This window comes from Orcinus orca, chromosome 10 (assembly GCF_937001465.1).
Source record: "Orcinus orca chromosome 10, mOrcOrc1.1, whole genome shotgun sequence".
Classification (NCBI taxonomy): Eukaryota; Metazoa; Chordata; class Mammalia; order Artiodactyla; family Delphinidae; genus Orcinus; species Orcinus orca.
The window spans coordinates 65387114-65414955 of record NC_064568.1 but is presented as its reverse complement, the minus strand read 5'-3'; the positions used below and the strand labels follow the sequence as shown (position 1 = coordinate 65414955).

General features: G+C 47.7%; 3 protein-coding genes across 3 annotated transcripts; 2 read left to right on the top strand and 1 right to left on the bottom strand.

Moving 5' to 3' along the window:
• Positions 1-5275: 5275 nt before the first annotated feature.
• PSMB9 (proteasome 20S subunit beta 9) lies at positions 5276-11885 on the bottom strand. The gene is made up of 6 exons (XM_004267760.4): positions 11583-11885; positions 9672-9739; positions 7315-7446; positions 6517-6646; positions 6131-6272; positions 5276-5456 (listed from the first exon to the last, which is right to left on the bottom strand). Exons 1-6 carry the CDS (start codon positions 11640-11642, stop codon positions 5329-5331), a joined length of 660 nt encoding a protein of 219 aa, XP_004267808.1. The 5' UTR covers positions 11643-11885; the 3' UTR covers positions 5276-5328.
• Positions 11886-11923: 38 nt separating this feature from the next.
• On the top strand, positions 11924-20246 carry TAP1 (transporter 1, ATP binding cassette subfamily B member). Its single transcript, XM_004267762.4, has 11 exons — positions 11924-12847; positions 13320-13434; positions 13573-13703; positions 14465-14670; positions 15335-15532; positions 16388-16516; positions 16679-16867; positions 17439-17612; positions 17846-18008; positions 18286-18422; positions 19630-20246. The coding sequence occupies exons 1-11, from the start codon at positions 12259-12261 to the stop codon at positions 19840-19842; spliced, it is 2244 nt and encodes a 747-aa protein (XP_004267810.1). The 5' UTR covers positions 11924-12258; the 3' UTR covers positions 19843-20246.
• Positions 20247-21412: 1166 nt separating this feature from the next.
• Positions 21413-26271, top strand: PSMB8 (proteasome 20S subunit beta 8). Its single transcript, XM_004267763.4, has 6 exons — positions 21413-21607; positions 23364-23511; positions 23671-23782; positions 24858-24987; positions 25362-25566; positions 25972-26271. Exons 1-6 carry the CDS (start codon positions 21461-21463, stop codon positions 26058-26060), a joined length of 831 nt encoding a protein of 276 aa, XP_004267811.1. The 5' UTR covers positions 21413-21460; the 3' UTR covers positions 26061-26271.
• The last annotated feature ends 1571 nt before the right edge of the window (positions 26272-27842 follow it).

Genomic DNA, 27842 nt, shown 5'->3' with positions numbered 1-27842 from the left:
TTAATTTCTGATGAGCCAGAATCACTGATGAACTTTGAGCATCTCAGAGAAAATGGGATTTCATCCTCAGTGAAAGGCCCTACAAATGAAGCTCTGAGATGGTGAGTCGGGGAGGGTTCTTGGGATAAGTAAGCTCTTGTATGGCAATAAAATGATTTCTGGTTATCATAGGAGTAATTAAAACTATGACCTTATGGGCTAAAGCCTTCCAGAAAGATGTGAACTGTTAACATCATTAAGACCTTTGTTTTGTTAACTACATGACAAGGAAGTCTTCACATCTTAATCCTAAAACAGGCCAAATAAAAGAGCCTGTCAAATTAAGGATATTGAATTAGAATATTTCTGGAAAATCTTATTTGGTCAATTCATTACTTTAGGGGTAGGAATCGTGTAGGGAAAATGTTCCAAAATTTGGAAATAAGGCAAACATCTGCTTTCTTGATTAATATATGTGAACATTTTCTTATAATCCTGCCTGATTATAATCCTGTTTCAGGGATTGTAAATTGACTAAAAAGAACCCAGCTGGCCCTGTACTATGAGATGTTAATCTGTAGAAAGCTGATAAGGTGTGATGCCTTTGCTTTTTATCTGGTAAAGGAGATAACTCCAAGGTTATGATTTTATTGCTTTGTAGTACATTAACCATTTTGAATCTCTAACACAGCGATTTCCCCTATGTGCAACTTTGTTTTGCAAATACTCTTTGAATCTAGTCTCTTGTATTCTTCCTGGTTCCCTCGTTAATTTTTGGCAACACTTTAAAAAATCTAACAAATACATTTCTCCAACATATGGTAGGCTCATCATAAACAGATAACCATCCCCCCCCCCCCCCCCCCCCCCCGCCCAAGCCAGAACAGGTCTCATAAACCACTTTACTGCTGCTTCCAGGTGCTGCTGCTTCCAGGTGTTGCTCTTTCATTAGGAATTAGACTTTATTGCAACCACCACTGAAGATACTTCGAAGCCACTTTGGTGGCAGGAACTTAGCCTTTTTTTTTTTTTACCACTGCTTCCCTCAAAGCCAGTTGCTTTTCCTGTCACCTTTGCCTCGAACTGAATGCAGGGTAGATGCCCATTTCCTCCTGTCACTCAGTTGTGAATTGAAGTCTGAGGTGCATGAATTTGATTTTTTTAAAGGTGGGACTTAGGTCTTATATTGGTGCCCTGGCTTCCAAGAGGACTGGGAGAAGTGGGTTTTCTGAATTGTTCTATGGGGAGGCAGGACCCATAAAGTCGGGGAAATTTTTACAGTATTCTAAAGGTGTTCAGATCTGATGGGACAGGTAACCAATGTCCTTACATGAAATGTCAGGGATTGTATGGATCGGCTGCCGTGATAAGTGCTTTGGTTCACGGGCTACATCAGTGGTTCTTCAAGTTCATTTAACCCCCAGAATAACAAGAAACCATAAAATGATTGTTTTTGTGTTAAGCCACAAAGTTTAAGGGCAGTTTGCTCCACAGCAATAGATAACCGAAACCTATATATATATTTTTTTCTTTCTCTAATTTTATTGAAGTATAGCTGATTTGCAATGTTGTGTTAATTTCTGCTGTACAGCAAAGTGACTCAGTTATACACATATTGTTTTCATATTCTTTTCCATTATGGTTTATCTCAGGATATTGAATATAGTTCCCTGTGCTATACAGTAGGACCTGGTTGTTTCAAAACATATATTATGTAGTTTTGTGTGCATCTGGCTTCTTTATTCAATATTATTTCCATGAGATTTATCCATCTTGTTGCATTATCAGTAGTTATTAGTATGCATTGCTTATGCAGTATTCTATTGTATTAATAAGCTACATTTTATTTATCCATTTACTATTGAGGATCTATGTTGTTAAGCCATTTGAGAAAATTTGTGGATATATGACATTTTACCCTAAAATAGTTTGGAATGTGTATTTTAAGAATAAGAATGTTTCTCCTACAAAACCAGAATAACATCATCACCTCTAAGATACTTACCATGGATATAATATTATCAAATACACAGTCCGTATTTAAACTTCCCCTGTGTTCCCAATTGTAATGCCCAATTGTAAATGGTTGTTATTGGTTGTTATTTTAAGCTGCTAAATTTTGGTGTCATTTGTTACACAGCAATAGGTAGCTAATGCAGTGAGTATGAGACAACAATAGAAAATTAATTTCCTTCCTTCTTATTTCTTTAGGTTTGCTCGATTGTTCTTTTTCCAACATTTTAGGAGAATTTTTAAGTCATTTATTTTAAACTTTTTTTGTTCTAAGAAATGTATTTGAAGCTATAAAATTCTAAGTATTCCTTTGTGTCCCACAGAATCTGATAGGTAACGTTTTTACCACCTGGTTCTAAATGAGTAAATTTCTTTTATGAGTACCTTTTAAATCTGTTATTTATCAATATTGTTTTAGTTTGAAAACCATCAGAATTTTAGGTATCCTTTTGTTATCAAGTTCTAATTTAATACAATATGGATGCTGAATGTAGTTTCAAAGATACTGATACTTTGGAATTTATTGGCGTTTTCTTTATGGCATGATGCATATTCTATTTCAGTTAATGTTCTATGTGATTTGAAAAACTATATATATATCTATTATATAGATATATATATATTGTTGTTTTTGGATGATTCGCTTTTTAAATGAATCTTTCAAATCTTGTACCTGATTTCATTTCCTTTTTTGCTTTCACTACCCTGTAGCTCAGAGCCAGTTGTTTTTCACCCATGGATAGCTGGCTGATCAACATGTGGCCTGTTAAACTGGCTTTCTGGGGAAAAAACCAAAAAAGTTCTGATGCGTAGCATTGCTGGTTTCTGTAGTATAAATGCTTTCACCACGGTCAATGTCAAGCTACCAATGGTTAACAGTCACCTCTCAAAATTCCTGAATGTTTTACAATCTGCTCCTGTTAGGCTGTTCAAGACAGCTCCAGCACATCTCTTTTCTTTCTTTTTTTTTTTTTTTTTTTGCCGTACACGGGCCTCTCACTGTTGTGGCCTCTCTCGTTGCGGAGCACAGGCTCCAGACGCGCAGGCTCAGCGGCCGTGGCTCACGGGTCCAGCCGCTCCGCAGCATGTGGGATCCTCCCGGACCACGGCACGAACCCACGTTCCCTGCATCGGTAGGCGGACTCTCAACCACTGCGCCACCAGGGAAGCCCTCACTTTTCTTTTTTAAAAGGAGATATTCATGTTGTATATTGTTTTTACCTCTTGGCTTCATTTATTTCTTAACTTTGTCTTTGCTCTAATTATTTTCTTCCTCTACTCCCCCTTCTCCCCCTCCCCCTCCTCTTCCCCTGCCCCTCCCTCTTCTCCCCCTCCTTCTCCTCCTCCTTCTTCTTTTAAAATTGTAAGCCATTATTTTGGAATGAGGGGCATAAGGATGCAGTATTTTGGCCAATAAAGAAAAAGACCACCATCTAATTTTAAAAGGTTTACATCTTAATTCAGTCCTCAAAGTCTTTGCTGTTTTGTGCTGGTTGTGTCATATGTGCAGCTCAGGAGTAACCCGGCTGTCATGAGGATTCATACCTAGAATTAGGGAGCCCCGTCCCTGGCTCTCTCATCTGGGAGATTCCCCTACACTCTCCTGCCCACGGGGGCCTCTTTTCTCCAGCCAGAACGGCAGTGGAGATTCAGTTCAGAAGTGTAGCTCTGTAGCTGCTGCCTGACTTCAGGGCAGAGCCACGAGAAAAAACATTGAACCCTCTTTTTCCCCCCAGAGCGTTGCCTCCCCAAGTTTTGACTCCGCAATCCCCCTGCTTTTGTTTATTTTTCAGAGTGGTTTAGTCCTTGCTTTTGTCTACTCTCCAGAGTTTGAGGTGGGGAGTTGTGATCAGCAGGAGAGAGAGGCTCTTAAACTATTATGTTAAATTGCAAAATAGGTTAAATCTCGTGGCTAGAAAGAACTCAAGGCTCTAGTAATTTAATTTATTTTTCAGTTTAAACGGTTGATCTAATTTTTATTTGCAATGTACAATTTATTTATTTAACATCTTTATTGGAGTATAATTGCTTTACAATGTTGTATTGGTTTCTGCTGTATAAGAAAGTGAATCAGCTATATGCATAGATATATCCCTATATCCCCTCCCTCTTGAGTCTCCCTCCCACCCTCCCTATCTAGAGGGCTAGATGGTCACAAAGCACCGAGCTGAGGCTGCTTCCCACTAGCTATTTCACATTTGGTAGTGTGTATATGTCAATGCTACTCTCTTTGTCTCAGCTTACCCTTCCCCCTCCCCTAGGCTCTAGTAATTTTAGATTATTTTTCTCCAAACCAAATACACACTACCAAGGACACAGGAATGTCTTAGGGTACTTTGAATTTGTATGTTGAGCCTGAGATCCAGAAAGAAAAGCAGACAGAAGCTTCCTGGGTAGCCTACTAGGATTTCTGTTAAATACACCTCTTAACTGCTCTCTTATGAGCAAAATGGCATTGAATGTCAAAACTATAAACCATCTTAGAAGTCACTCAACACCTTCATTTGACAGAAGAGAAAATGAGGGCTCAAAGAAGGGGAGTAATTTGTCCTCTCACTCAGAAAGTGCCTGGCAACGATAGGACCAGAACTCAGCCTGTTTCGTACAGTTACTCAAATATCTAGTGATGACTTCGAAAGTGTCAAATCATGGGCTGGGCTAATTACTGCAGATTTCAAGGAGGAGATGCTATATGAAGCTTGCGGGAATAGAAGGTTTCATGTTGTGGTAGAGGAAAGGCATATGGTAAACTAAATCCCACATCTCAGCTTTTGAACTTGCCATGGCTTACTCTTCCTAAGTTCCCATCTGTCCGTACACAGAAGTAGTTGTCCTACCTACATAAGACTTTTTTGTTTGGGTTCTAAGAAATGAAGTTTATAAGCATGTAGCTAATGCTGGGTTCAATACATGTAGCTTTTTTGGTTCTTGTTATTATTCTTTGAAATTCACAAGTACCCCCCCACCAAATATTTAAGTACTTATCAGTTTTTCGTCTCTAACGTGAATGAATGCATTATGAAAGGAATTCTCTTCCATGTGAGTTTGCTGGTGCTCTTAGCTAATTCTCCTGTGTGTAGCTGTCTTAGCTACCTATGACCTGTCCTGTGTAGAGCTCTTCCTGGTTCTAGTATACACCCCGCCTCCCTGCCCACCTCTCTCTCCTGTGGGAAAGATGTTTTAGACCTGGGGACAAAAGAATAAAAAAGATATGCTAACATCTGGGTGGGAAGAAGCCCCCTTCCCAAGCTTCATCTCCCTGAGTGACCATGACCATACCAGCTTCCAGTCCCAGAAAGTTTATTGTAAAATAAAGAAGGGAAGTCTGAGAAAGATTCACTCGTCATAGAATTTCGGCAGCTCATTGCCCAAGATGACTCGATGGTCCACACCAGCGGCTGTGATCGTGACCAGGTAGATGACGCCCCCGCTGGAACCATCCCGGTTCATGGCCAGAGCAATAGCTGCAGAGGGTTTCAAGTTGCAGAGAGGAAGAGAGACTGGCTTAGTTTCAAATATCGTTTCCCTTCCCTCCTGTCCATATGCCTATGACCACTTTCAGACTTCAGAGCCCGTCTCCTAGAGATGCATATTTAGTGGTGGTCAACCAACTTTAAAAAAGAAAAAGTCTTCACATGATGTCCATGGTCTCAATACTCCCGCCATGATTGACTTCAAATTATAAATAGATAAATAAGCAGCTCCCCAACCTTGAATATTTAACCATCAGCTCTTAGGAGCGGGCCCAAGCTAGCTCACCACTGGTTTCTGTGGTCGCCCTAGATCTTAATTTGGTGTACTCGTAACAATCCTGGTTTATGCCTTTTATCCTGAAAGCCCATCTAGTTTAGCCTTTGTCCTGCCGTCTCTCACTCTCAAAAGTGTCCCAGTTTGGACGTTTTCTGTTTTTTTTTTTTTTTGGCCATGCTGCATGGCTTGCGGGATCTTAGTTCCCCCACCAGGGATCCAACCCGGGCCCCGGGAAGTGAAAGCGAGGAGTCCCAACCACTGGACCGCCAGGGAATTCCCATTGGACATTTAATTAAATGGTCACCCACGTATTCCTATTCCTCATACTCTACCTCCTTCCCACATTTAACAACACCTGCCCCAGGTACCCTTCCACTTGCTTAGTTACCATTCGTGGTGAAGCGCCTGCACTCCTCCGGGGACATGCCTCGTTTATACGCCGCGTCCACGTAACCGTAGATATAGGTGCTGCCAGAGCCACCGATGGCAAAGGGCTGTCGAATCAGCATCCCTCCCATGGTCCCATATACCTGGGGGAGGCATCCTCAGGTCAGACTCTAGAAGCCTCCCTCCTCTGCTCACCACTGAGACAAGCAGGTGGTGTCCACACTCTGCAGTGAAGCCCCAGCATCTCATGCCCTTCTCCTCTGAGACTATCCTACATTTTCGAGGCAGTGTCTTTGGAACTCTTAGTGAGAATGCCATATGACCTCCATCTCCCTCTCTGCGGGAGAGGGGAACCCCGAGGGAGGGAGGACATTGGGAGAGACTCACCTGGCCTCCTTCGCGTCGGTCCCAGCCTGCTACCATGAGATGTGCAGACAGGTCCTCCCGATACTTATAGGTGATATTCCTCACCACATTGGCAGCAGCCAGAACGAGTGGGAGTTCCTCCATTTCCATTCTGAAGGAAGGGTTAGGAATAGGCAGCAATAATGATTTTCCTGAAGTTCCACCCTCCTGGGCCATTACCATCATCCCTGCCGGGGGAACACCCGAAACCTATAGCTGCAAGGATTCAAACTCTAGCTCCCCTTCCACAAGTGCAGGGGAACAAGAGTCTCACATCACCCACTGGGAAGAAGGTTTCAGTTGCTAATTGTTCTCCCTCCTTTACTCTGTCCCACCCCCAGCCCCCAATGACATAATTCTCCTGACTGCCAGAGCCCTGCCCATGTGGGTCAAAGCAGGTAAACTTTACTTCTGCCCTAATGACCTTGGTTTCCCCTACGGTCACCACCTGATATTATGGTGGCCCACGCCCTAATCTTCGTCCCCACTATTTATATTAGGGGAGTGATTTGCCGTTTTTGAACTACTTTCACTCATATGTTTTGATTCTGGAAATAACCATCTGGTGAGGTAGGGCAGGTACTATTGTTATCTCTACTCTACAGGTGCAGAAACCAGCTTCGAGAGATCCAAATGCCAGTTCAACACCAATGAAAGCCGGAGGCAAAGCAAGAACTTTTCATTTTCCACAGCACTGCTCCTGGAACAGGACTCTGTATAGGGGTTCACTGGTTGGGGGAACTCTAGGTGGTGTGGACTGGGGACCCCAGAACTTCATACCCATGGAGCTCCAGCTGGTAGGCAGCCATGTCCGCTATGGCCTGAGCATCAGCAGCTGAGCCAGAGAGAGCACAGTAGATGCGCTGGTGCAGGGGGGACAGCTTGTCAAACACTCGGTTCACCACCGCCTCTCTGTCAGGAAGGAGTCAAAAGTCATCAACGTTAGAGATGCCAATTTTTTACGAAATTTTATTGAAGTATAGTTGATTTACAATGTCGTGTTAATTTCTGCTGTACAGCAAAGTGATTCAGTTATACATATACTTTTTCATATTCTTTTTCATTATGGTTTATCACAGGATATTGAATATAGTTCCCTGTGCTATACAGTAGGACCTTGTTGTTTATCCATCCTATATATACTAGTTTGCATCTGCTAACCCCAAACTCTCAATCCATCCCTTCCCCACCCCTCTCCCCCTTGGCAACCACAAGTCTGTTCTCTACGTCTGTGAGTCTGTTTGGTAGATATGTTCATTTGTGTCATACTTTAGATTCCACATATAAGTGATATCTTTTGGTATTTCTCTTTCTCTTTCTGACTATGCTTAATCTCTAGGTCCATCCACGTTGCTGCAAATGGCATTATTTCATTCTTTTTTATGGCTGAGTAACAGTCCATTATATATATACACCACATTTTCTTTTTTAAAAAAAATTTTATTGGTGTATAGTTGATTTACAATGTTGTGTTAGTTTCAGGTGTACAGCAAAGTGAATCAATTACATATATACATATATTCACTCTTTTTTTTTTTTTTTGTATAAAAACAACCCTCAGAATGGGAAAACATATTTGCAAACGAAGCAACTGACAAGGGATTAATCTCCAAAATATAACGGCTCATGCAGCTCAATATCAAAAAACCAAATAACCCAATCAAAAAATGGGCAGAAGATCTAAACAGACATTTCTCCAAATAAGACATACAGATGGCCAAAAAGCACATGAAAAGATGCTCAACATCACTAATTATTAGAGAAATGCAAATAGAAACTACAATGAGGTATCACCTCACACTGGTCAGAATGGCCATCAACAAAAAATCTACAAACAATAAATGCTGGAGAGGGAGTGGAGAAAAGGGAACCCTCTTACATTGTTGGTGGGAATCTAAATTGGTACAGCCACTATGGAGAACAGTATGTAGGTTCCTTAAAAAACTAAAGATAGAACTACCATATGACCCAGCAATCCCACTCCTGGGCATATACCTGGAGGAAAACATAATTCAAAAAGACAGATGCACCCCAATTTTCATGGTGTACCACGTCCTCCTTACCTGTTCCTCTGTCTATGGACATTTAGGTTGCTTCCATGTCTTGGCTACTGTAAATAGTGCTGCTATGAACATAGGGGTGCATGTATCTTTTCGAATTATAGTTTTGTCTGGATATATGCCCAGGAGTGGGATTGCTGGATCATATAGAGAGTTGCCAAAATTTCTGATGTTCATCTTTCGGTGTTTTTCAAATTTATTTCACAAGAGAATGGCTTCAGAGTACATGAAATTGAATGCTTGGATTAAAGCAGGAAGGAAAGAATTGTCTCAAACAAACGAAACACTGCAAGTAATGATCAAAATTAGATTTATTTTCAGGCTTAGATTTTTTTTTTTTTTTTTTTTTTTTGCGGTACGCGGGCCTCTCACTGCTGCTTCCTCTCCCGCTGCGGAGCAACAGGCTCCGGACGCGCAGGCTCAGCGGCCATGGCTCACGGGCCCAGCCGCTCCGCGGCACGTGGGATCCTCCTGGACCGGGGCACGAACCCGCGTCCCCTGCATCGGCAGGGACCACTGCGCCACCAGGGAAGCCCCTCAGTCTTAGATTTTTATAGTAACACAAAAAATACTAAATTAAGCTAAGAATAATCTTCGCCTTATTAATTTTTCTTTGTTATTAACCATATTGAGGACGTTATGTGTTCTGTGGAACATAAAGTAAGTAATATTGATCTAATCCTGTATGTGAGGAAACTGGCCAGAAGGGAGAAAGACAAACTTAGTTCAACATGTGATGGATCAGAAACCAGAATATCTGCTTGGCAGGACCATCTTTTCTATCTCTAAACATAGATGGAAGGTGGGCCCCTGAAATCTCTATCTCCTAAACCCTTTTCAGACCCAATTCTGTGACTCCCTGGGACGGGCCACATTAGCATCCAGGCCCCAGATTCTTCTCCATGAATTCAGAGACCCAAATACCCACCCAATATCTTATCATAGTGGCCTTTCTGAAAGGTTCACTCAGTTTCTCCAATGCTTTAGTTTGCCAGTCTCTTTATGAATGGTTAAGAAAAATGTGCACTCGGGGCCATTAGCTTCCTTCCAAAAGAACACACCGGCACTGCTACTCACCCTGCAGACACCCGGGAATCAGATCCCACCACGACGCCCCCATCAAACTCTACCGCCATGATGGTTGTCTGCAGAGACACAGAGGATGGAACGTCAGAGCAGCAAGAGCCTTGATCCCTTCATGTTACAGATGAGGAAACATTCTCAGAATGGGGAGGCGCCTGGCTCAAGGTTATACAGTAATTTAGGCCAGAGCTGACTCCCAGAATGGGATATTTTTCTTCATCTTTCCATTTTCTCTCTTGTCTCTCCCAGCAGCAAGGGAATGTCAGAGCCTGGCAGTGGTATCACACAGAAAGAATGGCATCCCTAGAATCCTTCCACTGTAAAGAGAGAGAGGTGGGATGAGGCTCCTAGGGGCATAAGTGCTCCCTTTGAGTGAAGGGCTCAGGGCGGGCACTTCCAAGTCCCGGTGACGCAGTTCCACAAATGAATTACCTCCGCATGCGTTTGTTGTGTGTACAGATGTGCTACAGACCTCCCCACGCAGCGAGTGACCGTGACCTTGGGAAACAAGCTCAAGCCCTTTTTTTGGGCCCACAATCATCCACCCCCGCCCCCCTTAATCAGAAGTGAGCTCTTTCAGTTTACTGAACAACAGAAAACATCTCAGGGGTCAGTGGTTAGCATGGCCACGTGTCAAGGAAGGAGGAAAGCAGCAAGAAACACATGGGACAGTTTAAAACAGAGGTCTCATTTAAGGATTTCTTATCAAGAGGTAAACAGCCAGGGGAAGAGAGTAGCCAGGGAAAGAGATCTGCACCAAAAGAGGATTTGATTGGGGAGTTTGAGCTGACTTTTTCAGGTCAAGAAAAGAAATTAAACAAAAGAATTAAGGAAGAGTGAAGGAGGATAAAGCTACATTTTAAAACTCCTGTTGAACTGGAAAAAGCCTTAAAGATCCTACAAATGAAGAAACTGAGTCACAGAGAACGCAAATGACTTGTCAAAGGTCACACAGGACTAAAACCCATGTCTACCTCCCATGCTTTGTTTTAACTTCTACTTCTTATTTTTCACTGCTCATCTGGCAGTGAGGAGAGATTTTCTAATTTATAAATGGTTTTACGGCTATACTTCTCACCACTCCATAAATTACTCTGGCTTCCAGGGATGCTGGCCAAGTGTTCATTTTGACATACTGATTCATCATGAATAGCACAGCAGAGAACAGAGGCAACCCCATCCAAGAGGTTATTCCTATATAACAAAGCTGCCCCAAAGCTAAGCTTGGTGGTAGAAGTTTGAGAGCAGAAGCCAGCCTGCCTTGGGCTGCCATCTGCCCCACGGGTCCAGCCTGGGCAAAAGTCGTCCAGCAGGTTGTGGAGGTGGGTGGGGAAGACATAGGGAAGGGAGCACGGTGGCACCTGGGCCAAGTAGGAGCCTTCCTGGGCCAGGCTGGGGAAGGGCCCCTCCAGCTCACATGGAACCCCCCTTATCAGTGCTGGGGCTATGTTACCCACGGGCTAGTTTATCAAAGGTCTGTGTGATGCGTCCCTTCTCAATCAGTGCCCATACTCCCCTCTCTCAAGTGCTGTCCTACTTAACCCAGGGCACCGTTTCCTTTTCTCTGTGCACCTTCTCCAACCCCCTCCCTTGATTTAACCAGCCGCTCTCTCTAGCCCAGAGTGAAAGCGAAAGCGCTCTAGGGCAGCTTCCCCTTAACGCTTCCAGCTCAGAGCCAAAGTACACCTTCTCTGCCTGCCTCCCGTGCCCAGTCCCTTCGCGGACCCCTAGACGACCCCTTCAGAATACAGACGCCCGTGTTCATTTCGGGATGTGAGCACTGGCTGCTACAAGCTATCTCCCCACTCTTGTTAGTCTCCAAATTTACTCTTTGGCGCTTCCAGGGTCCCCCTATCGCTCTACTTCCTCCACCCCTCCGCTAACCCTCAAGCCCAGACTCATTACCCCGGTGTGGACTTCTCTGGCCCGGGGTAAGTCTCCGGTGGGTGCTCCCGCTCGCAGCATCCCTGCGCCGCGCTCCTCGCCGCCTGGTGCACTGGTTTGCGACCTGGGACAGCGCGCCACTCGCTGCCTACAGCTCCTCCCCTTCTCCACGCCCGCCAGGGGGCGCCCGGGTCCATGCCGTGAGGCTTCGCATCCGGGCGCTAACTTGCGCGGGGCAGAACTGCCCGGAGACAGATGACGTAGGCACCCCGCCCAGAGGCTGGAGTGAGAAAGTCGCGGCAAGTGGGTCCCGCAAGTGGAGGCGAGGACAGCAGGGTCGGGTGTTGGGAATGGAGAAGGTGGAGCACCAGGGCTGCTCCCCTAAATCTCGGATCTGATGTCGACGCCCTCCCCCCACATAGTCCGGGCGGGCCGCCTTCGGAGTGGGTGGGTCTGGGGAGCCGGAGACGCTTTCGTTTTCCCTTTACCGTAAACTGCTCACTTCAGGCCAGCGCCGGCGGGCTCGGCGGGTTCCCGGGACTTTCCGAAGCCCCGACCCGGCTCGCCCTGCTCCCTCCCCGGCGCGGTCCGGGGGCCCGCCCTGCTACGACTCCAACAGCGTCCAGAGACTAGACTCCGTCCTGGCGAGGACGGCGAGAGTCCCAGGACCTGGGCCGGCCTCGAACTGCGCGCGCCCATGGCCTGCTCGGAGTCCCCCGCTCCCTGCGGGTGTCTCCGCCTCTCCCTCGCGTGCCTGTGGACAGCGCTGCTGCTCCTCGCCGACTGGATGCTGCTCCGGCTGGCGCTGCCTCGAATAGCCTCCCTGCTGGTACCCCCTGCGCTGCCGCTGCTCAGGGTCTGGGTGGCGGGCCTGAGCCGCTGGGCGGTACTGTGGCTGGGAGCCCGAGGCGTCCTCGGGGCAGCGCTGGGCTTCCGGAGAGAAAGCGCAGGAGTCCGGGGATGGCTGGCTGCTTTGGAGCCGCTGGCGGCGGCGCTGGGCTTGGCTCTGCCGGCACTTGCCTCGTTCCGAGAGCTGCGCTCGTGGGGAGCCCCCGGGGACGCTCACAGCACCCGGCCACTGCACTGGGGGAGTCGCCTGGACGCCTTTGCGCTCAGCTACACGGCGGCACTGCCCGCGGCCGCCCTGTGGCATAAGATCAGGAGCCTTTGGGTGCAAGGAGCTGACGGCGCTTCTGGAGTGGCGGTGAGACGGCTTCTAGGCTTCCTGGGCCCAGAGATACAACGCCTGCCGCTCCTTCTGGCCCTGGTGGTACTCTCCTGTCTTGGTAAGGGGGATGCAGGGGGAGAGGGACGAGGCTAGAGGACTGGGAAGGAATCGAGAGTAATGGTCAGTGAAATAGATTGGTATGAGTTCTCGGAAATGTGGATGAGGGGAAGGGGACCCAGCTCAGGTATTGAGAAGAGCCCCCACTCCCCACCCCAGTGGAGAGGGAAGAGCCCTGTACTGGGTAGGAGTCAGGAGTCCTGGACTCCAGGGCTGCCCCGGGCGTTGCTTCACTGGCCACCTTGGACAAGGCCTTTCCTCTGGGGCAGACCATCCTATGATCCCTAGCCTTCCTCATCCAACCTCTAAAGGTCTTGTGGGGCCACAGGGTTTTGAGTTCCCAGGTGGCCCATTTAGGTGTAGATTGTGTCTTTCTGCCACTGCCCTCCAGGATTATGGGCAAAGGTGAAAGGAGGGTGGGCCGTCTGGTTAGAGCTGACCTTCTTAGACTTGATATTTCTCTCCCTCCCCAGGGGAGATGGCTGTTCCATTCTTCACGGGCCGTTTCACGGACTGGATTCTACAAGACAGGACAGGCGCTGCCTTCGCGCGAAACATAACTCTCATGTCTGTCCTCACCATAGCCAGGTCTGGGGGCTGAAGTTGGAAGGCTGGGGATGGGGGAACCCTGAAAAAGAGGGAGTTGAAAGTTGGGGCTACCGTCTGGAGTACATTTCTGGGGGGCCCCCTGACCGTGCCTGGCCCTCTTTCTCTGTCTCCTTCTAGTGCAGTGCTGGAGTTCACGGCTGATGGAATCTACAACAGCACCATGGGCCGTGTGCACTGCCACCTGCAGGGAGAGGTGTTTCGGGCTGTCCTGTGCCAGAAAACAGAGTTTTTTCAAAAGAACCAAACAGGTTTCTCATGAAACTCTTTTCACTATCCATCCACTTACTGTTTATATCCCCATACATATTTTTACTTACAACCTTGATCCTCCTCTCACACATAAACGTCGTCATGTCTTATTCTTGACGTACCTCAAGAGCAAAATACATATACTTCTTATCTGCAGAAAAACCTAGTGTTTCCATCCAAGACTTTCCCACAAATATATCCCTCTGTGTGTATTTAGATAGAAACGACAGGAATTTCAAACCTGGAAATTTTGAGATCACAGAGTCCAACCACCTCGTTTTACAGAGACGGGAACTGAGGCCCAGACCCTAAATGCCAACACTTGCATAGACACGTATGGATAGAGATGAACTTGGGAATAGAAGCCATCTCTTGATTCCCAATCCAGGACTTGCTACAGTTTCCTGGACTGCTTTCTAGCAGCACCTTCGTTTTTCTCCAGCTCTGTTATATGATCAGTTTAAGTTTTTCCTGCCTATGTGCAGGGGATATACAAGTTCTTTAGAGAACAGAAATCTGTCAGAGAATTAGAAATTCACAAGGGCATCAATTTCTTTAGAGTTAAAAGGAAGGTCTTTGACCAGGCTTTTCCTCTGGAACCCATTCTCCTTGAATTGAGAGTCCAAGCCTCCCTAAACCACTGACCTTGTTTTCCAGACCTGCTTAGAACCCCTCCCCCTGGCACCCTGGCTCATTGCCAGTCCCTCCCATCACTCTGAGTTTCTCACTCACTCACTCTCTTCTCCTCAACCCTTGGCAGGTGCCATCACATCTCGGGTCACAGAGGACACGTCCACCGTGAGTGAGTCTCTGAGTTCGGACCTGAGCCTCTTTCTGTGGTACCTCTGCCGTGGACTGTGTCTCTTGGGGCTCATGCTCTGGGCGTCCCCGTCCCTCACCATGGTCATCCTGCTCGCCCTGCCACTACTCTTCCTTCTGCCTGAGAAGCTGGGAAAATGGCACGAGGTATGTCCAGGGAGTTGCCTCAACCTATACTGACCCTCATCGCCCAGACTTGGTGGGCTCTCCTCACAGATTTCTTTCCTGGCACCTTCGCTGATTCTTCATCTTTTTGAAACTCCTTGTCCACGTTCCTGGATTGCTCAATGTCGATCTTCACCTTCTCTGTGTCTTCTAATGTCTGCCTACCGTCTGTCTTTAAGCATATGATCACCGAGGTTGGGATTAACATATACACACTACTATATATAAGATAGATAAGTAACAAGGACCTACTGTATAGCACAAGGAACTCTACCTAATAGTCTGTAATAGCATATATACGAAAGAACTCTGGAAGAGAATAGATACGTATGTATGTATAACTAAATCACTTCGCGGTATACCTGAAACTAATATAATATTGTTAATCAACTGTACTCCAATATAAAATGAAAACTAAAAAAAGGAATATGATCACCAGTCTCAAGAATATGATCCTCTATGACCTTTCTGAGTCACTTTCCTCTTCTCTGTATCTCTTTAGTATCCGTGGGGGATATAGCTGTGTCCCTTTCTCTTCTGTCTCTCTGCCCTTTCTCACCTTTAATCTACAATTGGATAACTCAGGTCCTAGCGTCCCTTATGGTTTGCCAACCACGTGTGACATCTCTTGTCCATGTCTCCACAGGTGCTGGCAGCACAGGTGCAGGAATCTCTGGCAAAATCCAGCCAGGTGGCCATTGAGGTGCTGTCAGCCATGCCTACAGTCCGGAGCTTTGCCAACGAAGAGGGTGAGGCCCAGAAGTTCAGGCAAAAGCTGCATGAAATGAAGACACTCAACCAGAAGGAGGCCCTGGCCTACGCGGTCAACCTCTGGACCACCCGTGTGAGCACCTGGGGATGAATGCCTATTCCCTGGTCCCCTTGGCAGGGGACTGCTTCAGTGCCATTCCCTGTCCCATGACCCTGCTCCACACTCTTCCTCCGCTGGGCAATGGTGGGTTCAGTGTCTGTATCCCAGCAACCAGAGGCTCCATGACCCCACTCAGTGTTCCTAACCCCCTCCCTCTTTAGGCATGCTAGATGGCTTCCTTTCCGTAGGGTGCACAAAATCTCCCCGACCCCCTTTGTAGGAAAGTACCAAGTCTTCCAGTCCCAGGGCCTTCCTTTGCCTCATGGGGGGGTGCTCAGGGAGCTATACATTCCTGCACCTGGGCCGGCTTCATGCCTGAACTATGCGGATGTACTCCTGAGAGCCATGGGAACAGCGGAAGCCAAGGATGCGGGGCATCCTGTGATATAATTGACAGAGAACTAGATCAGCGATCAGAAGTTCCTGCCTTGATGCTGCCATTTACTAGCGCTGGGACCACGGGCTAGTAACTTACTTTCTCTGAGACTTTTTTCTCATTTTAAAAAAATGGGAGTAATATAACCTAGTTTATAGGGCTCTTGATATGAATGTTAGATGACATTACATTCATAAAAGCCTTTTGTGAAGAGCAAGACGCTCCCCAAACAAGGCACTACTGGTGATGGTGATGGTGATAGTTGACTTCTATCATGGGTAACCGAGTGAGATTCCATGGCACGCTATGGTTCATTCTTTAATACCTATTGAACCCCCTGAGTTACTGGCGGAAATGGGACGCTCTCTCTCCTTACTGTTAATGATTCTGGATCTTTGCACCAGAATTTTAGGTTTTCCTCCCACAGTCCCTTTTCTCTGTGGTCTCCACAGATCTCAGGATTGCTGCTGAAGGTGGGAATCCTGTATTTTGGTGGGCAGCTGGTGACAAGTGGGTCTGTAAGCAGTGGGCACCTGGTCGCTTTTGTTCTTTACCAGAACCAGTTCACCACAGCTGTTGAGGTGAGGTCCTTCCATTCTCACTCCCCAGTGCTTTTCCTTCCCCTGTGCCGTCTCCATCTGAATCACTTTCCTTCCCTCCTTTGCCCTTCTCACATCACATAACCCTGGTAACAGATTGGGTCCCTCCCATCCCCCGCCTCACTATTCATACCTCCCCTCCAGGTACTGCTGTCCACCTATCCCAGGCTACAGAAGGCTGTGGGCTCTTCAGAGAAAATATTTGAATACCTGGACCAGATCCCTCACTGCCCAGCCAGTGGTGTGTTCACTTCCTTAAAGTTGCAGGGCCTCGTCCAGTTCCAGGGTGTCTCCTTCACCTACCCAAACCGTCTAGATGTCCCAGTGCTGCAGGTACAACCTACCAATCCCTGTATTCTACCAACCTCACCCTCAACTCGACCACCTTAAATTTCCTCCCTGCCTTCAACCTGCTTAGCACCAGGTTTAGGTAGAGCCTCCCTCACCCTTCAGAGGCAAAGACAAGCTCACGCGTTCCATAAAACTGCCCCCGAGCTCAAGGACCAGGCTGGATTTCCAAGAAGAATGGAAGAGGAGGCTCTCAGGGAGAAGGCTCTCCTGTCCTAAGGCGTCATGGAAGCAAAGCTGTGTCTCCAGTCTTCCTTTTTCTTTCCATCTGTGGTTTGGAATGTGATTGTTTTCTTTTTTCTCATGCTCTCTGAGATTGCGTGTGTGGCACAGTGGTCTTAGTGTTTGCCTTTGTCTTTGTTTCATCTTCCGTCTCTACTCCATGGGGAGGTGTCTGTGCATGTGGAAGGGGAGTAGTTGCTGTACTTCACCATTTTCCTCCTCTCTTCTCTGGGTGAAGACATTGACAAGACAACGTAACAGGACAATGACTGACAGGTCTCAAGCTTAGGGACCTCCGGCTGCCTCTTAGTGTGTGTGATTCTCTGGCTTCCAGGGGCTGACGTTCACCCTTCGTCCTGGTGAGGTGACGGCGCTGGTGGGGCCCAATGGGTCTGGGAAGAGCACAGTGGCTGCCCTGCTGCAGAATCTGTACCAGCCCACCGAGGGGCAGGTGCTCCTGGACGGGGAGCCCCTTCCCAAATATGAGCACTGCTACCTGCACAGACAGGTGAGCTACAAGATGGCATGGGGGAGGGCAGGGAGCCTCAAGTCAGAAGAGCATTCTTACCGAGCACTCTGAACAGAGCGTTAGGAGACCTTAGGTGGAGGTGAGCGCGTGGTCAGGAGAGAGGCTGTGTAATTTTGTGATATGCTTCCAGTAGAGATTCTCAGTCTTCAGTCTCTAGAGAACCACACTCCTGTGTTCCTTGTTCTATGACTCTGCATCGTATTTTGTCCCAGGTGGCTGCTGTGGGACAAGAGCCACAGCTATTTGGAAGAAGCTTTAAAGAAAATATTGCCTATGGCCTGGTCCAGAAGCCAACCATGGAGGACATCACAGCTGCTGCAGTGGAGTCCGGAGCCCATGGGTTCATCTCTGTACTCCCTCAAGGCTACGACACAGGTGCTCTCTCCACTCACATCACCACCCAGACATCTTTACCTTCCTTGTAACCCCAGTAGTCTTGCCTTGATTCCTTAGCTCCCCCCACCCCACTGACATCAATTTGAAGTGGTAAGATCTTGTTCCTATGGCTCTTTTATCCTCATGTCCTCAGAACTCCTTTACCTTCCCAGAACCTTCTCTATCTTGCTGCATCCATCAGTCCTTGGTGTGCGTGTACGTGTGCGTGTGCGTGCGTGTGCTTATTCAGCTCTCACCTTGGCCCTTGTCTCTGCAGAAGTAGGTGAGGCTGGGGGCCAGCTGTCAGGGGGTCAGCGACAGAGAGTGGCCTTGGCTCGAGCCTTGATCCGGAAACCGTGTGTACTCATCCTGGATGATGTTACCAGTGCCCTGGATATAAACAGCCAGTCCTGTGTAAGAGAGTCATCTTCTTCTTTTTTTTTTGCGGTACGCGGGCCTCTCACTGTTGTGGCCTCTCCCGTTGCGGAGCACAGGCTCCGGATGTGCAGGCCCAGCGGTCATGGCTCACAGGCCCAGCCGCTCCGCGGCATGTGGGATCCTCCCGGACCAGGGCACAAACCCGTGTCCCCTGCATCGGCAGGCGAACTCTCAACCACTGCGCCACCAGGGAAGCCCGAGAGTCATCTTCTTAATGCCTATTTCCCATCCAGTCCTCCTTCCTTCATTCATCCTTTGTTATTATATTAACATCATAATTCTCCAAACTGGTCCTTGCAATTCTCAGTTCCCGTTAGCTTCTCCCCAAGATGCCTAAAACCAGTTAAAAGAGATGATCTATAGACCCTGAATCTGTGAAGCCAAACATAAGCAAAAGACCGCCCTCATAATACTAATATGAATTGAACTTTTACTATGTGCTGGACATGCTGGATGTAATCTCTTGCTCACTTATTCATCATGAATGCTTCTGAGCTGGGTGTTGTTACCCTCATCCAACAGATGATAAAACAGAGGCTAAGAGAGGTTGAATAACATGCTCACTGTCATTCAGCTATTGAATAGCAGAGCCTGGACCCCAATTCAAGTCTGCCTGACTTGAATGCTCATGCTCTTTACTAGTAAGTTATATTTCCTTAAAAGAGAATTTAAAAATTAGAGAGGAGAGACTATTCAATACCTTTCGCTCTTTTCTTATGGGTTTCACCCTAGGGCTCTTTCTTTCATTACTTTAAAAAAATTTTTTTTGTTGGAGTATAGTTGATTTACAATGTTGTATTCGTTTCAGGTGTACAACAAAGTGATTTTTTTTTTTTTTAGATTTTTTTTCCCATATAGACCATTACAGGGTACTGAGTAGAGTTTGCTGTGCTATATAGTAAGTTCTTATTAGTTATCTATTTTATATACAGTAGTGTGTGAATCCCAATCTCCCAGTTTAGGCCTCTTTCTTTTATTCCACCGTTGCCACCTCATGTAAACAGCCCTTCATAAATCAAAGGTTTGACAGAGAAGCACCCAGAAGGAGAATCTTCAGTTTCCTTTGGGTTATTGGCAGAGGTGGCAATGATCCTGGCGAGGTCTGTCCCAGCTCTGGAAACACAGATGTCTCCCTGAGCTGGGAGTGGTCCCCTGGTCTGACAGAGTGTATGTTTTTTCTCAGGTGGAGGAGCTCCTGTATAAAAGCCCTGAGCGGTGCTCTCGGTCTGTGCTTCTCATCACCCAGCGCCTCAGCTTGGTGAAGCAGGCTCACCACATCCTCTTTCTGGAAGGAGGCACCATCATTGAGGCGGGAACCCACCAGCAGCTCATGGCGAATAAGGGACGCTATTGCACCATGGTTCAGGCTCCTGGTGGGTCAGGTGCTCCAGAATGAAAGACTCCTCAGATCTGCACACTCCATCTCCTTCCCTTTTTCCCTCCTCTCTATAGTGGAGAGTTTGAGAACAAAGGTCTTAACCAGAGTTGCAGAGTGGGCAGCTGCTACTGGGAGGGGTGACATTCTAAAACGTAACCCCTGAGGTGATGCCTGAAATTTTGCCATGAGTGTTAGCTGCTCTCCAAGCTCCTCTTGGTTATACAGATTTCCTGGAAGAAAACAGGCTTCAGAACTCCTTAGTGTAACTGGGTTTGGAGCCAGGGTTGGTGTGGCTAGCATGAGAAATATTTAGAATACACAGAAATGGAAGGTCAGCTCCTTTTCAACCTCACCCGAGGCATATGCTGGCCCATAAATAACCTGTGGTTTCTTGATATTTATAATAAAATTGGTGTCTTGTACTGTGGTTTCTCGTGTTTTCAGTGGACCAAGTGGCCCACCGACCATTGCAGCACCATTTTCAGGAGCTGGGTCCCTCCCTCCTTCAACATCCTCAGTGTTTCCCAGCCCTGAGTGTGCCATCTTTTCCCTTAAGTTTTCTATTTCCTATGGTTGCCCCCTTCACTTCTCCATCCCCCTGTGCCCACCCCCAAGGATGAGCCAAACGGGGATACGGTGTCCTCCAGCAGGCACCAGCAGCTGCAGTGCCTCAGAGCCCGGAGATGGAGGATGGAGGATGAGCACGTCTAGAGGAAGTTCACCACCTCGTTCGCTTGCCCACCCCGGTCCGTTACAGCAGGGCTCGCCGGGTTCTGCAGTGGCACCTGCCCCGGGAACTCAGCGTAGTGGGCGGGGTGGTCTAGTAGATCTCTTCCATTCAGGGAGGGCCGTGGTCATGTGACGTCAACAGTTGCCGGGCAGATTAGGCCAACTCAGGTTGCAAGGAGAGGCGGGTTTTAGAGACGTTGAACAAGACAGTGCTCAGTCAAGCAAGAATTACGCAAGTAGGTGCGGTCAGAAAGGGCAGTTCTTGTGGGTGGCTACAGGTCAGGGAGACCGTCGAACTGGGAGAGGCCCTAGGAGGGACTAGGTCGAAGGATTCAGAGGCTGCACCCTCTCCTTGGTGCTCCCTTCCCCCAAACGCTGCAGGTGTATTCTGTTGCCTGTCTCCCCAAGACCTGTCTGTCCTCAAGACTCAGTGCCCCGACGTACTCCTATCCCTCCCCTACTTCTATAAAGCGATGCTCCTAGGCACACCCCTCCCCCATTCCCGGTTTGAAACTGCTCCCAGGTTCTCACTGACTTCCAGATTTCTGGTTAAGGCTACGCTTTTGATGCTATGACCCCTGCCCACCCCATAACTGTCCCCGGAGGATGCCCCAGCCTGTCGGTGTCTCTTACAGTAACGTCATCGCCCAGGGAGCTTTCGAGCTGCTCGCTCTCTTTCTTCCTTTCTTCTGGCAGTCTATCACCCCCGTTTCCCTAATTTCCATGAAGGCGGATCAGAGAAGCCTGTCCCCAGCATAATACTCCTGGTCCCCATACGCCCACTGGACACTTCTCGAGAAGGGCAGGGGGATGTGGAAAAAATTCTGGTTCCCTCCCCTTAAGGCTTCGGGCTTTCGCTTTCACTTCCTCCTCCGAGAGCCGCCAGATCTCCGGGTGCTGGGCGGTCATGGCGCTGCTGGACGTGTGCGGAGCCCCGCGCGGGCAGCGGGAGGACTGGGCTTTCCCTCACGCGGGAAGCCGGCAGCGCTCGGACCCCGGTCACTACAGTTTCTCTCTGCGATCTCCGGAGCTCGCCCTCCCCCTGGGAATGCAGGTCAGGGCTGTAAGAAAATCCCGTGGGAGGCGGGCAGGAGGGAGCAAAGTAATGGAGGGTCTTCCTTGAGACTGTCCGGAGGCGGGGAAATGCGGAGGGGGCCATCCTTTAGTCTAGCAGAGCCACGTCCAGGGTCTAGGGCCGGAGCCAGGGAAGAGGCCACGTGGGACTTGGGGGCTGGCCGCCTGAGGGTTAGGAGGTGCAGATTAGGACAAAGAAGGAGAGGTGAGCGGGAAGGGGGCTCCCATCGGGAGACCAGAGAGCTTTCCTGCCCGTTCTCCATCACAAACAAATCACGAAGCTTTTCTCATGGGCCTATCCTATGATACAGGGGCTGTGTAGTGTCTTGCAAAACCTATGAACTCGAGCGTTTAGCCTGGGCTCAGCCACTCACAGTTGTGTGCCTTGGATCAAGTCCCTTAGTCTAGGTCTTGGGTCTCTCTTCTGTAAAATGGGGATAATATTCATAAAACGTTTTTCCTGAGGGTTAAATGACCTATGAATGGAAAACCATTACAGTCACCCTTAAAATGTTTAGTTATGGTAGCACTTTTTTTTTTTTTATGTATCAGAGATGTCAATTTATTGTAAAACACAATTAATACTTTCCAGAAACATGGTTTTATCATCAAGTAAGAGTCACAATCCCAGCTACGAATGAAGGCTTTATCAAATCACCTTTATTTTAAACTGAATTCAGAATACCTCTACCTGTGTACCAGGTGTGTTCTTTTTCCAGTTTTCTAGGAAGTAAGGTACACAGAATTTGTGTTCAAAGTTGGGAGAGTCAGTTTAGCTTATAAACAGATGGACTAACCAAAAATCTATGCTAAATTTTCGCCGTTCATTCATTCATTCAACAGATATTCATTGAGTACTTACTATATGCCAAACTCCACTCCTTGTGCTAGGGATAGACACATGTTAAAACAAGACAGACAAGATCTCTGTTTACATTTTGCAAGGAAGCCAACAAAAAACAAATGAAAATAAGACAATTTCAGGAAATTAAAGTGTTTTAATGAAAACCTTTAAAAACAGTGAGATAAGAAATCGGGGGAGGTATTTTGGGAGACACTTACAGATGGTCTCTCTAAAGGAGCAACAGAGTGGAAACCTTAATAAAGAGAAGAAACCATCCAGGCAAAGCTTCAAAGTATTGCAGGCCAACAGCAAAGACCCTGAGGCTAAAATGAGCTTGGCCCATCCTGAGATTTAACGTTTGTAGTTAATACAACTGATTGTATATTTCATTTTAATTAATTAATAGTTCAAATATATTAAAAATTAAACTTGAAACAAACTTGAAGTATTTCCACTGAATGCTGCTGTCTTACAAGACACAGTCTGCCCTAAATAAATGCATCTATATCTCGGCTACACATTAACATCAATTATAGGGCAATTAAAAAAAATACCAGTGTCCAGGTCCCACACAAGACCAACTGAATCAGAATCTCAGAATGTTTTAAAATTGCCCAGATAATTCTAATACAAAATGAGAGTTGAAAGCCATTGTTCTAAGTTAATCTAGTGTAGCACTTAGTCTATTGTGCTGGCATATGGAAAAGGTTGGTGTCATGGCCTCTTCTTTCCCTTCTCCCAAACCATTTCCTTGTAGAGCTAGGTTATTAACTGTTTCATTTATTGGTGGTTGGAGAATTTCTGGGTATCTCCTTCCTCTAAATTCTTTTCCTGGAGTGTCCAGCTTCAGAAGTTTTCAGTGGCCCTTTCTCTGCCTTTTCTATCTCCTTAGCCCACTGAATTCTTCCGGTCCCTGGGTGGGAATGGAGAAAGGAACATTCAGATCGAGATGGCTCATGGCACGACCACGCTGGCCTTCAAGTTCCAGCACGGGCTGATTGTGGCTGTGGATTCTCGGGCCTCGGCTGGGAATTACATTGGTGAGTGTGTGTTCTCCAGCTGGCAGAATCTGGGGAGCTGGGCCCTCCTCTCAGCAGGAGCCCCGCATCTACACCAAAGTGGGACCAGATATTGTTTTAGGACACACAGGGAGAGCTGTGGGGTCATTCCTCCTCTCCCCAAACTCCATCTTCTTCCAGACACATTAACGGTGAACAAGGTGATTGAGATGAACCCTTACCTGCTTGGCACCATGTCTGGCTGTGCAGCTGACTGTCAGTACTGGGAGCGTCTGCTGGCGAAGGAGTGCAGGTAGGCCTAGCCCCTTACCTCCCTTCTAAGCCTGGATTCTTCATCTTCCAGATCATTGCTCCTAACTGCCCCCAGCATCTTAGTGCTAATGTCATATTTCACAAAACAGCCTTTTGGTGGTTAAAAACCTTCTCCCAAATCTCAGCCTGTGCTCCTGCCAAGAAGCCAGATCATTTGTCAATTATCAATATTTAGCACCAATTGCATCGACCCTGGTGGGATCCTATCATTTACTGGGATTTCTTTTTTAAAATTTATTTATTTATTTTGGCTGCATTGGGTCTTCGTTGCAGTACGTGGGCTTGTCTCATTGCGGTGGCTTGTCTTGTTGCAGAGCACGGGCTCTAGGTGAGCGGACTTCTGTTGTTGTGGCACGCAGGCTCAGTAGTTGTGGCTCACGGGCTCTAGAGCGCAGGCTCAGTAGTTGTGGCGCACGGGCTTAGTTGCTCCGCTGCATGTGGGATCTTACTGGACCAGGGCTTGAACCTGTGTCCCCTGCATTGGCAGGCAGATTCTTAACCACTGCGCCACCAGGGAAGTCCCTACTGGGATTTCTTTATGTGTTTTTTTGTTGTTTTCTTTTTTCCGGTACGTGGGCCTCTCACTGTTGTGGCCTCTCCCGTTGCGGGGGTCCGGACGCGCAGGCTCAGCGGCCATGGCTCACGGGCCCAGCCGTTCCGTGGCATGTGGGATCTTCCCGGACCGGGGCACGAACCCGTGTCCCCTGCATCGGCAGGCGGACTCCTAACCACTGCGCCACCAGGGAAGCCCTCTTTATGTGGTCTTGACGACTTCCCTGGTGGTCCAGTGGTTAAGACTCCGCCTTCCAATGCAGAGGGCGCAGGTTCCATCCCTGGTAGGGAACTATGCTTCACATGCCACATAGCCAAAAAATAAAGAAAAGTTAATTCTATATACATTCCAAATCTTTCCCCATCCTTAGATCCTACAAAACCACTCCTTTCAAATGCTTATCTCTTCAATCATTTTCTGCCCATCAAGTGGGCTGCTAGGAGGGCTAGCCTTCTCCTGTCACCTCTAAGTCCTCTCCTGGAACCTTCCTGTTCTCACCCAGGCTGTACTATCTGCGGAATGGTGAGCGTATCTCTGTGTCTGCAGCCTCCAAACTGCTCTCCAACATGATGTGCCAGTACCGGGGCATGGGCCTCTCCATGGGCAGCATGATCTGTGGCTGGGACAAGAAAGTGAGTCCCCTCCCTTCTCCATATTCCCACATGTGGATGAGAGGTCAGTTTCCCCACCTTACACTCCCACTCCCTCCCCTACAGGGTATGTGGCACAGAGAACACTCGGTTATAGAACTGTTACCCACTGGCAATTTCTGGGTCTGGATGTGGACCATTGTTTCATAAGCTTGTCCCTTTGGATCAAATAGCTGATTCCAAGTTTGTTTTTCCTCCCTTAAGTGCTATGATTGTTCCCACAGTGTTCTCCTAGTTCAGATGTTCCTGGGGTCAGCCTAAGTCTTTGGTCCACTTCTCATGGCTCACACTTGAATCTGGATGTTACCAACAACTTCCTTTCCACTTCCAACCTAGACCCTTCTTGCATCCTATAGGGGCCTGGACTCTACTACGTGGCTGCAGATGGGACTCGGCTCTCGGGAAATATGTTCTCCACCGGTAGTGGGTGCTCCCATGCCTATGGGGTCATGGATACTGGCTATAGACCTGACCTTAGCATTGAAGAGGCCTGTGACCTGGGCCGAAGGGCAATTGTTCATGCCACCCACCGAGACAGCTATTCTGGAGGCGTTGTCAATAGTAAGAGACCAATGCCCTCCTCCCCTGCCACGCCCCTGGGGAGTGAGGAAGAAGGAGGGGGGTTGAGATTGGGAGACATGGGGGAGGCTGAGTGGCAGGGAACGGGTTTTCAGAGCCTGAAGGGGGCATTGCAATCCCCATAATAAGGGCTTTGAGAATGTGTGTTGCTGTTGTCGCCTTCAACATAACATCATTAGCAGAATCTTGCTGAAGGGAAGGTGACTCTGTTCTTTTTTTTTTTTTCTTTTTTTGTGGTACCTCACGGGCCCAGCCGCTCCGTGGCATGTGGGATGTGGGATCTTCCCAGACCGGGGCACGAACCCGTGTCCCCTGCATCGGCAGGCGGACTCTCAACCACTGCGCCACCAGGGAAGCCCGACTCTGTTCTTTCTCCTTTGCCTGCAGTGTACCACGTGAAGGAGGACGGTTGGTTGAAAGTGGAAAGTACAGACGTCAGTGACCTGATGTACCAGTACCGTGAGGCCAGTCAGTAATGGTGGCGGTGGTGGACTTGGGGACCTGGGCCAGGTTACACCCCAGGAGAAAGGGGGGCCTGACCTGACCCAGAGATAGAGAACCAGGGGCCACTGGGAGGCAGCGTGTAGTTTATCCTTTTGTGTGTTCTCTGTCTCCGTGAGTATCACCCCCAGCCCAACCTTCTGGGTGTCCCACCGAGCACAATAAAGGAAAACGGTTATAAAAGCCTCTGTGTTGTGGCCTTGTGAGGGCTCTGGGCTGGGCTTGTTGGGAGGAGGGATCAGGAAATAAAGACAGACTTTTCCTGAGAAAAGAGACTCAAACCCCTACCTAAGAAATGGGGTCTCATCAAATATTCCTCTGGGCTTTCCTTCCACTTTCATCTCTCCAGGACCTCGGGAAGGTTCAACATTGTCTGTGGACACTTAGGTGCAATTTAATTCAGGTTAGGCACACAGCCTGAAGGCTCCTGTGTAGTCAGTTGTTAATGGTTTGGGTATCTGGGTGTAGTGCGCTTAGAACAACTGTTTTTGACTTGGTAAAGTAGGATGAACAAGCTTCCTCCTCACGTGTGTGCGGTAATTGTAAACACGGTCCCATTTATCTCAAATAACCCCGTGGAGAGATTGGCTATTACATGGAAAGATGGACGTTAGGGGTTCCATTTCATGATGGGTCACACTCCATTGCAAGATGACAAGACTGTGATTGAAGTGGAAGAGGAGATAAGGAGGACTCGCTGAAGTTGGAAATATGAGGAAAAGGTAACCAGGTTAGAAAGATGAGACAGAATGAGATTTTCTGAATCACGCTGGGATTTCAGGAAGGAGCAGGACACTGTCACCTCTCCAAGGAGAGTTCGTCAAAGGAAGAGCTTGTAAGTAGGAAGCAGCTGAACATGGAGCTTTTTCGTTAGAGAGAGATCCTTAAAATCCCAGAATGGACGGGGTTGGAGAAGTTTTAGTAATCCTCTAACTTCAAATCTAAATTTGAAGTGACTCATGGAAGTCGTGCCAATAACATTTCAAAAGGGTGCATTGGAATCCACGTGGCCCTCCCTTGGGGAATATGTTGAGTCTGGGAGGTGGTTTCAACCAGAAGAGTTATTTCTGGAATAAACCAATCTACCTGCCCCATAGATGGGCTCTGGGTCTGGCAGGACCTATAGAAACCTGACTACTGTGCTAATCAGTGTTAAACTAAGAAGCAAAGTCTACTTCCCTCATATGAGGAAGGTGGTTCCACCATAATCTGAAGCATAAATCTAGAGGCGTCTGAACACTTTCTCTGCTCAGGAGCTGTGCTGAGAAAGACAGGGAAGATGTGCAGTGGTGGGGGGCCTTCTCAGCTCAGAATCTGTAAGTGGAAACTCACTTAGGTCCTGGTGAGAGTAGCTGGGCCTTCTGTATAGAAGTCCTGTGTGTTTCTCGCTTGGACTCTGGCTCTGTTTCGTGTGTGTGTGTGTGTGTGTGTGTGTGTGTGTGTGTTTTGTTTGTTTGTTTGTTGTTGTTGTTTTAAACCCCAAGATCCTACATCTGGAACTTGGATTGGGAAAGAGGGCAGTTCTCAAAATAGGTTCAGAGCTGAGGTATGAAAATCCATCGGTTCTCCAATTACAAAGCATCCCAATCCTCGAAACAGCTCTATTTTACTTAGTGGCAATTTAAAAAACTGCAGCCGTTTCCTATGACAGAGTAACTGTTGCTGAGGGTGGAGACTAACCGGGGCCTGGCACGTGGAGCAGGACTCAGGGGTCTGTTCCGCGGGCTGCAGGTGTCGCGCGCCGCCTGCTGGCCGCC

What these genes read in the sequence shown, in the direction of transcription:
- PSMB9 (XM_004267760.4), bottom strand. Translation starts at nt 11,642, where the DNA reads ATGCTGCGAGCGGGAGCACCCACCGGAGACTTACCCCGGGCCAGAGAA. An exon ending in GATTCCCGGGTGTCTGCAGG is followed by an intron (nt 7,447 to 9,671) that starts GTGAGTAGCAGT and finishes CCTTCCTGACAG; the next exon opens with AGAGGCGGTGGTGAACCGAG. An exon ending in ACCGACGCGAAGGAGGCCAG is followed by an intron (nt 6,273 to 6,516) that starts GTGAGTCTCTCC and finishes TGCCTCCCCCAG; the next exon opens with GTATATGGGACCATGGGAGG.
- TAP1 (XM_004267762.4), top strand. Translation starts at nt 12,259, where the DNA reads ATGGCCTGCTCGGAGTCCCCCGCTCCCTGCGGGTGTCTCCGCCTCTCC. An exon ending in TAGATGTCCCAGTGCTGCAG is followed by an intron (nt 16,868 to 17,438) that starts GTACAACCTACC and finishes TCTGGCTTCCAG; the next exon opens with GGGCTGACGTTCACCCTTCG. An exon ending in ATATAAACAGCCAGTCCTGT is followed by an intron (nt 18,423 to 19,629) that starts GTAAGAGAGTCA and finishes GTTTTTTCTCAG; the next exon opens with GTGGAGGAGCTCCTGTATAA.
- PSMB8 (XM_004267763.4), top strand. Translation starts at nt 21,461, where the DNA reads ATGGCGCTGCTGGACGTGTGCGGAGCCCCGCGCGGGCAGCGGGAGGAC. An exon ending in CTCGGCTGGGAATTACATTG is followed by an intron (nt 23,512 to 23,670) that starts GTGAGTGTGTGT and finishes ATCTTCTTCCAG; the next exon opens with ACACATTAACGGTGAACAAG. An exon ending in TCTGTGGCTGGGACAAGAAA is followed by an intron (nt 24,988 to 25,361) that starts GTGAGTCCCCTC and finishes TGCATCCTATAG; the next exon opens with GGGCCTGGACTCTACTACGT.